Raw genomic sequence first — 10,156 nt, 5'->3', positions numbered from 1 at the left:
CGCCCTCTAATTTTGCGTTCCTCATCCCTGTTTCATTCAGTACAATCACCAGCAAATGAAGTGGAGACGAATCGCCTAATTTACTGCACGATCACATTCGTAAGCAAGCGTAGCTGTTAATGTAACCACAGCATATGAATATTTTCTGGAAATACCCATGCGACCGCTGCTAGAATTGCTTACCACCAAATGCTAACAGAGCTGTGTTATTCTGATTAACTGCACATTTTTGGGTTCCGATAGTGTTACTAGATCCTCTGACACTGGTCATTGTTTAGATACATACAGTCCATGTGCCCCGCACACTGTCACCCTGTGGCCGCTCGGCCACTCGGACATTCCTGCAGCTGTGAGTGACAGTGTGCCGCCGGCCTGGTGACCCACCGCTGTGCCTTTCTGGCCCTGAATACCCTCCCTCTCCGTCCCTCCGCCTCCCGTGCCGGCCGTCCTCCGGGGCCGACCGGCGCGAACAACACCGCCCCGCCGCGGGACACGCCGACTCCGACGCGGCCCGGCCCGTCGGCGGCGGCGGCGCGCGTCGCGCTCGACGCAGCAGTGCCGACCAACAGGTGTGGTGCGGTCGCCGGCGGCGCCAGCGGCAGTGTCGGCCCGTCGCCCCCCGACCGCAGACCGGTGACGCCGATCAGCGTCGATCGCGACGGTCCGAGCCTCGTCGACGGTGACGATCCTGAGTCGGGACGGCTGGCGTCGTCCGGAGCCGGAGTCGACGGCGACGCGGCAGGCCGTCAGAGGAGGCGACACGAACCGGGAACACATTCCAAGTAAGGAGGGCTTTGGTGGATGGTCGCTGTAGAAGGAGCAATCGTACATACATCACAGCTAGTTAGATATTATCGCGAAGCGTACCTATGTCGTATGGTCTGATTAGGCAAATGTCTTACCTCTTGCACCGGTTCAAAATTAAACGTTTTGCTACATCAGTAACGTGAATACAGGAAAAGGCGTTTCGTTTAATTTTTACTAATTATTCAACCAAGTTTTAATAATCCTAACTTCCTGATTACACTAGGATTAAACACGTACTGAAAAGTTGGATGCAGCATCGCACAGAACGTTTCAATTTTAAATTTTTGTGCATTTGACTTGCCGACTTCTAGGATGTTTTGGAATATGATAGAGCCTACCATTACGATTACCTAATTAATTATGTGATTATACAATTGTAGCTTTTGTGCGGCTTGTTACCACAGCCACTTGAGTTGCATCTCACGAAAGATGTAGAGGTGTTTTATTCACTAAAATCATTCATTTGAATCAATCTAAGTCATTTTAGCTATCATCAACCGCTGAATAAGTGTTTCAAAAAGCGAAATAGGCAACATATTTGTCAACAATCACATAATTTAAAGCCAGCATGTGTCAACGTCGGCCAAGATCATTCGCTGTGTCATCTAAGGTCAGCATCTTCTAAATTATTTGTGTTGAAAAGATTCGAAGCGGCTTGATACGTAAGCGTTGTCGGGTATCAATATTTATGTATGCTGCGAGAAAAATTGAATACTGATGCTGCAGCTACTAAAAACGAAGAACCAATTATTGATCATTGATCTAGAAATTGAGATCACCGTGTGACTTGCAGCAGTTCAAATTGGGCACCGTGGAGTGTGGACCTCCTTAATTGGAGACTACCTATAATATGCATGTTCGTTTTCACATTTATTCGGATCTCTTGATTGTTTTAAACAAATATGGGAGAGAACGAACCGTCTAGGATGCATCACGAACACCTCAATGTGTCACCGCTAAAGTGATAATGTTTGCTTTCGCGCCTTTTTCAGCATCTGATCTTTACGCCATCAAACTGAACAAATTTTAAAAATACTAGATGTCGCATTGCGACATGAATTAGCCCTTGTAAGACATTTGCATACAATTAGGACGCCCAAATTGGAGTGTCACACATGGTACCGGATTACGTTCACGTAGAAAATACATCTAATAATCCATCTCTTGCGGTACCGCTCTACCATTTAGGCAGCAGATGCATGTCACTATTTGTAAATAGTTGAGATGGATGGACGTGTCGAAAAGGGAGGCAGCGATTCGCCATTATTATTCCGCAACGAAGACAGTGTTTACATTTGCTTCACGTGCAAAGAGAGAAAATTATCAGATGTCGTTTAACTGATTTGTTAAACGTTAGTGACGATTAACAATCTGTCTCTGCTTCTCTTTGTCTCTGGCTCTGCTGTAATATGTCGTATTTTTCATATAAGATGTATTTTTTTACCTTAAAGCGCCCGGAAAGATAGGCGGTACGGGATAAAATTATTAAACCGCTCTTAGGTAGAAAAAACTTTTAAACGTCTCGTCTATCGGCTTGACGTTTAAAAGATTTGTTCTATACCTACTCGCGGTTACCGTAGACAATGTTTACAATTGCTTCACGTGCAAAGAGAGAAAATTATCAGATGTCGTTTAACTGATTTGTGTTAAATCGCTAGTGACGATTAACAAACTGTTAAACGTCTAGTAGAAATTTCTGCCATTTTACCGTCTCGTTATTTTCACCAGTATGCGCAGGGAAACGCAATGAAACATCATTTTTCTTTTCTTTTCTAGTTCTATTTTGGACTTCATCTTCAATGTATCTGTCAATTTTAGACCGATCACATTGTTTGGACCGTTTTCAAAGCTTCATCTGTCTCTGCTTCTCGTTGTCTCTGGCTCTGCTGAAATATGTTGTATTTTATATAAAAATTATTTTTTTACCTATAACTTCCGAAAGATATCGGCGGTACGGGATACAATTATTAAACCGCTCTAGGTAGAAAAATCTTTTAAACGTCTCGCCTATCGGCTCGACGTTTAAAAGATTTGTTCTACCTACTCGCGATTTAATATATATTACCACGAGTAGGTAGAACAAATCTTTTAAACGTCGAACCGACTTACGAGCGGTTTAATAATTTTATCCCGTACCGCTGATTCTTTTCGGGCGCTTAAAGGTAAAAAATACATTTTATTTAAAAATACGACACATTTAGCAGAGCCAGAGACAAAGAGAAGCAGACAGTTAAAGCTCTGAAAACGGTCCAGACAATGTGCTCGGTCTGGAATTGACAGGTTCATTGAAGCACAAGTCGCAAATACAAATAAAAAAGAAAAAGAATGTTTCATTGCGTTTCCCTGCGCATACTGGTGAAAATAACAAGACAGTCAAATGGAAGAAATGTCTACTGGACGTTTAACAATTTGTTAATCGTCACTAGACGTTTAACAAAACAGTCAAACGACATCTCTTAATTTTCTCTCTTTGCACGTGAAGCAATTGTAAACACTGTCTTCGGTGCGGGATAATAATTTTATCTTGTACCGCCGATATCTTGCAGCGCTTTAAGGTAAAAAAAAACATTTTATATAAACAATACGACATATTTCAGCAGAGACAGAGACAAAGAGAAGCAGAGACAGATGAAGCTTTAAAATACGGCTCAGATAATGCTATGTCTGAAATTGACAGGTTCATTCAAGATCAAGACCCAAATCCAACTAAAAAAGGAAAGGAAAATGATGTTTCATTGCGTTTCACTGCGCATACTGGTAAAAATAGCGAGACGGTCAAATGGCAGAAATGTCAGTTTGTTTATCGTCACTAAAGTGCGTTTATTATATATTATCCCGCACCGAAGACAGCATTTACATACAACTGCTTTACGTGCAAAAAGAGAAAATTATCAGATGTCATGTAACTGATTTGTTTAACGTCTAGACGATTAACAAATCAGTTGCATGACATCTGATAATTTTCTCTCTTTGCACGTGAAGCAATGGTAAATACTGTCTACAGTGCGGGATAATCGGAGATAATGTCTGATAATTTGGTACCTATTTCGGATAAATAAGCAACTAATTCAGCCTAAGCTAAATACCACTAAGAATTAACTTTGAACCTAATTTGACCAAATCGCACTAAATGTGACCAAATATGCCGTCATGAAAACGGCTACTGTGATGGAGCTAGGTTGCATTACTTTTCAGATATCAAAGGAATTGAATAAAATGCACCGAAAGTTTCGCCCGTCTTTTTACTAATCAGGGGGCTATAATTAAATCATTAGGGGAGGCATCAGGCAAAGAGGATCGATTGGGTCATTGTTTTAAAGTTTGTAACGGAACACGTCGTTTATAAATTGGCAAAGACAAAAATCATTATATGAAAGACTTGTCATGCAAACAGCATCACCTGTCAGAATGTCAGTGCTTTCTTTTTGCCTTTTATGGAATGACATGTGCTGTCTCTCGAAAACAAGTACCTAATTAACTACATTCATAAGCTAAAACGGCTTTTAAGCGAAAGGGGCACTGCCGAGGTGCCTTAGATTTGCCTTTCGGTGCATAATGATTGATGATGTGGTTATTCCTAGCTAGAGAGTCTAGTGAACTGCAGCTGTTACATACGGGCAAGTACAAAACCAGACAAAAAGCTTGAATCGAATTACCGTAGTCACAATAATTTACCAAATTGCGACTGTAAATTTCGGGACACTCACCCAGTTTCTCTTGCCGTAGCGCAACGCAACTTCCTCGGCAAGGTCTGATCAAACGCAGCTGAATAATGTCCGCATAACTGCCAATGCAGCTCTGAAAACCGGAACTTAGTTTCTCATACCTACCTACACTCATAAAACACCATTTAACTACAAAGCCGCAAGATATACCATAAAATGAATTTACTGCTGATCCTGTCCATGTTTCGACAAAATCAGAATAGAATGCCCACATTTTAGATAACTACGTGAGCTTAAATGTAAGTTCGCGCTATATTGCATTGTCCAGATGGCCGGAACATGCTATCAACATCGGATTGTCACACGCGCCATCGTTCCGGCAACATTGCGGCAATCACCGCGCCGAGTGCCCGGTAACATTGCGGCAATCACCGCGCCGAGTGCGGCCAATGCGATTACCCCCCCCCCCTCCATCTGAGGGAGGTATGCTGTACGTACACCGTCGATCGGGGGTGGGTGGGATGCCCGTGACCCCCGCCCCGCCCCCCCCCCCCCCAACTGGGCGGTGCATTACGGTAATGGGCCGCCAATGTAAGGACGTGTCGATTCGTCAGCGGCTACCGAGCCGACGGGAGCGCGGGAACGCGCCCCAGGCGCCCCTGACACCAGCGACTGAGTCGGAACGCGCGCGAGGCGCCCCTGGCACCAGCTAGGGCGACGAGAGCTCAGGAACGCGTTCGGGGCGTCCCTGACACCAGCCGAGGTCGAGAGGAACACACATGAGCACGAGCAGCCCCTGGAACTTTCAAGAGGGTCGTTCCCCACTCAAAGGCGCCTTTTCTTACTACTGAGCTATTGGTGTCGCTTTGAGCCTATACCTCAATAGCGACTGAAAGGTTTATATTCAGATAGCACCATCCGTACGTTCACCGTTCCGTGCATCTATCCTCAGGATACTGAAATCCTTCTCCTCCACGCCGCAACCCCCTTCCGGGCTGGACAGGCAACTTTATCTCATGCGGGCTGCTCCCTTGGAGCGGCACCACTGCTCCCGAGGGAGCGCACCCCGTAACCGGGTGCAGTGAGTAGGGGAAAGTGGGGTAAGACGGGCACCTTAACTTTGGAGCCATTTTTCGGCCGGTTAGAAACATCATAGAAACGGGAAACTGAGTGAAAACCTTTTACAGACATTTTACTTCCATTTGCCAGAAGATGAGACTTAGACCTGACTCAACAAATAAACTGCAGCTATTTTTGCAAAACCTTGCAAAAACCCATCTTACCCCACTCCATGGGGTAAGACGGTCACATGGGTAGGGCAAGACGGCCAGCTTCTTTCACCGACCAGCACAGCTCGCAGCAAATGCCCGAGATTAGCCGCATTGATACAGTCGCTCGTTGGTCTCAAGTGCTTCGGAAATGGCAGTATACGAGATTCGTGCAGAAGGCGTATACTCGTATATAGGCCCTAGTTCAGAAGCCATGTAGAGCCGTTTTTCACATTCATTATTCGAGAATAAACTGTGCCGAAGGAATATTGCTAACATGTCTGTGAGTATCGGAATCGAACATATTCTTATCAGAAATGCTTCTTTTTTCCTACAGCAACAAAAATATTTTTACCATTACAGACCCATCGGATTCATAGTTGCCCGTCTTACCCCAAACTCAATGTCAGAAGTTCAGCACGATTTTTCTCTGTGGACAATTTGATGCAGACAAAGCAAATCCGCGGTGAATGAACACTGGAGGCATATGAGTGTGCCACAAGTGATTGCCAGTTTTTAACTCTATAGTGCTGCACACAAAAGCTTGCACAATACATTATGAATGTTTTCAATGAAATGAGTGTTTTAAAGAAATCAAAATAAAAGATTATTGACCGAACACAAATTCACCAGACTTCAATGGCGGTGTGTAGTGGGAAAGGCTATTCTGGTCCTAATTTTTCTCGCTCGTAGCGCTATTGGTTTGGTCTGCAGAGGGGGTGCCCGTCTTACCTACCTTGACCGTCTTACCCCACTTTCCCCTACCTTGGGGCTGGTCGGCCTGTCCTTCGGGATGGGCTCAGCCCCGGTGACTCACTAGGGTGCCTGCCCAGACCAATGTCTCCCCCTAATTCCTAACATCCTTCCGGCTCTGAAATGGTCTAATTGGACCGAAAGGGCCTAACCCAACAAAACAAAACAAAATCTGTACGTTCAAAACCCCTCTTAAAAGGGCTTACATATGCATTCAGAGACGAAATAGCATCATATCCTAGGATAACACATCGAATGTAGGGATTTCTGTCATCTATAGATGCATTGCATAATGCATGGCTATTAGGCATTCAAAACTGTAGGCATGAACTAAATGATAAAAACTTGACAGTTGTCAGTCCACTCGTGTCCGATATCCACATGCGTACATTCAAACCTGAAGCGAGAAAAAGCACAATGGAAAACACATTTCGTGGTTGATGTAGGATTGTGGAAATGTCTGCTGCTATTTTTTTAATTTGTGTGCCCTGTGTAGTGTGTATGTATTATCCCTGCATATGAAGATTGAAATGGATGATTGTTGAACATTTTAACAACTCATATCCGAAATTAACGCAATTGTAGTTCGCCATTGTCGCACAATTAATGCCATACCCAGTCACTCGCATGGAGCTTCCGTGACACTAACAGCTAAGGCACGCTTGCACAACAGTCGATAGTTGTTTGCCGAAGCTAATTTGTCTGCGTCTTGGCGACTCACTATTCCCGATGGGCTCGTAGCGTTCCGCTATATGCGGCGATCACCGGTGTCGCTCCAAACAGGCGCGTTATTGTCCGTGAATTAGCTGCCCACTGACGTGTAATTGGATCGGTGCGTGAGTGCCCCTCGGTCAGCTGTGAAGTAGACGTTCCTCGGAGACCATTTGGGTCGATTGTTTGACCACCGCGAACACCGGATGTGTGGTACTGACCGTCCCCGTCGGACGGTTCTGTGCCTCCCCGCTCCCCGGCCCGCCTCGTAGCGCAGCGCTGCTCATTAGAGGTGGCCATTAATCGGTGTCCGACCCTGATTGCCGGTCAGTTAGCAAATCACCGTAGTGATTGCCCGGGGAGGGGGACAGGAGGGGGGCAGTCAGCCACACATGTCGCGCGGCCGGCGCCTGAGTGGCGATTGCTCAGCGCTATTGCAGCGCTGGCGTGTGACAGCGCCGAGGAAATGGAAATACCGAGGCACTTCGGACAGTCACAGTATCAACTCACCTTTCCATTGTTTCAGGTGGCCAGTGGCCGCTGCGTGCAGTGACAAGAACTCCGGAGAAGCTGCGATCGAAGAGCTGAACGTTGAAGAATCACAACTACGAACACAATAAAGCACCCTCCTCCGATCCGATTTTGTCGGATTCGTCTGGTCCTGGGCTCTACAATCATCGACTGAGGATCATCTCAATCGGCCGAAGTCTCGAGTCAGCAGTCAGCACCCACTGTCTGATAACTGCTTCCGTCAGCTGAAGATCGTCCTCGCGCTTTCAGCCAGCGGATCTCCCAGTGAGTGAGTCTGTCATTCCGTGTCGGCAAGCCGCCCGGCCAGTCGGACAGCACCGCGCCATGTCGTCCACTGAATCCACCACGCAGTTCATCCCCTGGAGCGTCAGCACGTCCAACAGCTCCCAGGTGCGCGAGGTCATCCTGGACGTGCTGGGCAAGAAGGCCGACAGTCCCAACGCCTCGCAGACCGTGGACGAGTGGGTGCGCAAGATCAACAACCAGGTGACGATCGGCGCTGACCACTCTCCTGCGGTGTCGACGCTGCTGCAGGTGCTCTACTGGACGCTGATCGTGGCCGGCATCACCATCAACCTGCTGATCTGGTTCATCTTCATCAAGAAGCCCAAGCTGCGCACGACCCGCAACGCGTTCATCGTGAACCTGTGCACCTCGGACATCCTGCTCTGCTGCATCACAATGCCGTTCACGCTCGAGTTCATCATCGAGGCCAAGTGGACGTTCGGCCTGTATCTGTGCAAGCTGATGCCGCTGATCCAGTGTAGCAACATCCTGGTCGCCACCGGGACCGTCATCATCATCGCGCTGGACCGCTACAACACCATCGTCAAGAGTCCGTGCTCGTGTCCGAAGCGTCTGCCGCCGGTGGTGTACATCTGCTGTCTGTGGCTGGTCTCGCTGGCACTCAGCTCTCCGCTCTGGATGTTCTACGAGACTGAGCAGGTGCTGTTCCCGGACGCGCGCTGGCACGGCGGCCGCACCTTCTACGTTCTCTACGAGGTGTGCAGCGAGAAGTGGCCCAACCACGCGTCCCGGCTGGCCGTCACGTTCGGCCTGCTGGTCATCCAGTACCTGGCGCCTATCGTCACGCTGGCCGTCACACACTCGCGCATCAAGGCCTTCCTGCACCAGCACATGGCCAACGGCAGCATCGGTAACCGGATCAAGACAGAGATCCAGCGGAACCGGCGCGTCACGCTGGTGCTCACTCTGATCGTGGCCGTGTACGCCGTCAGCTGGCTGCCCTACCACCTCTTCTCCGTGTCCGACGAGCTGCAGGCGGTCTGGGCCTCGTCGCGCAACTATAACCTGGTGTTCGCCATCTGCCACCTGCTGGCCATGACCAGCGCCGTCACCAACCCGGTGCTGTACGGCCTGCTCAACACCAACTTCCAGCGCGAGTGGCGCCAGCTGGTGCCGCGCGGCCTCAGCTCGCTGTGCCGCGGCTCGGAGACGCGGCGCTCCGAGCAGCCCAGCGGCGGGCCCACCAACACGGTGCCCATGCTGACCGTTCAGCGGCAGGACCAGCTGTCCTCCACGGCCGTCTCCATCCTGCCGACCACGGACCGGGCCGGCCGCCGGCGCAACGACACCCAGCTGTAAGTGTCGCCGACGTAACGGCTAACGACCAGACACCTAGCTGCAACTGCCGCCGGCGCAACGACACCCAGCTGTAGCTGCCTGCGGCCCAACGACACACAGATGTAGCTGCCGCAAGCACAACGACCAACGACTAAAGACACCCAGCTTTGACTGCCAGCGGCGCTCGATACCGACACCCGGCTGTAACTGCCGCAAACGTAACGACACGCTGCCGATAGCTGACTCCGACGTAACGTCTCGCAGCTGTAGCCGGTCGATCGGTGGTACCAGACCCAGCAAGACTGCGCTCGGACGTCTTCAAGGCAAAACAGACCCGGCAATCTACAGGTGAATAACTGCTCCCAATGCAGCCACTAAACTGTTCTAGTTCTCGCTTAGGCTTAGCATCAACCGGCGTGGCTATATGTTGTAAGCTTACATGTCAGTATGTCATTGAAGAAGTTAGTTCACTTTGACTGAAACAGCTAAGTACTCATTAATTATGTCTGAACGGATCCTGCTACTTCATAAGGAGTTGTTACTTGAATTGAATTTGTAACGACCAGGGCCTCGGCTAAGGAATTTTGACTACTGGGGCAAATCGTCAAAGTGTGTTGGCGTCCTGCTGGGGGGGGGGGGGGGGGTGAACACTAGCGGCTTTTCCTGCGGTTTTTCGCGCTTATCTCAAAAACAGCGGCGCTCCATCATCCATCAATTCTACAAGTGTTGTAAAAATTTCAGACCAAGGTCATTCAAGATCAGGTCACCAGGTCACTTCAAGTGACCTCACCTCATAAAATGTTTCAATGTATGCCGTAGCTACACCGAGTGACCGAT

The 10,156-nt window shown here is 48.5% G+C and overlaps 1 protein-coding gene across 1 annotated transcript; it reads left to right on the top strand.

The window, feature by feature from the left end:
- Positions 1–265: 265 nt before the first annotated feature.
- Positions 266–9,920, top strand: LOC122368130 (neuropeptide Y receptor type 5-like). Its single transcript, XM_043341797.1, has 2 exons — positions 266–782; positions 7,731–9,920. Exon 2 carries the CDS (start codon positions 8,060–8,062, stop codon positions 9,338–9,340), a length of 1,281 nt encoding a protein of 426 aa, XP_043197732.1. The 5' UTR covers positions 266–782; positions 7,731–8,059; the 3' UTR covers positions 9,341–9,920.
- The last annotated feature ends 236 nt before the right edge of the window (positions 9,921–10,156 follow it).

The sequence above is a fragment of the Amphibalanus amphitrite genome, unplaced genomic scaffold, assembly GCF_019059575.1.
Source record: "Amphibalanus amphitrite isolate SeventyFive unplaced genomic scaffold, NRLGWU_Aamphi_draft 000925F_arrow, whole genome shotgun sequence".
In the NCBI taxonomy this organism is placed as follows: domain Eukaryota; kingdom Metazoa; phylum Arthropoda; class Thecostraca; order Balanomorpha; family Balanidae; genus Amphibalanus; species Amphibalanus amphitrite.
This window is presented reverse-complemented; position numbering and strand designations above follow the sequence as displayed.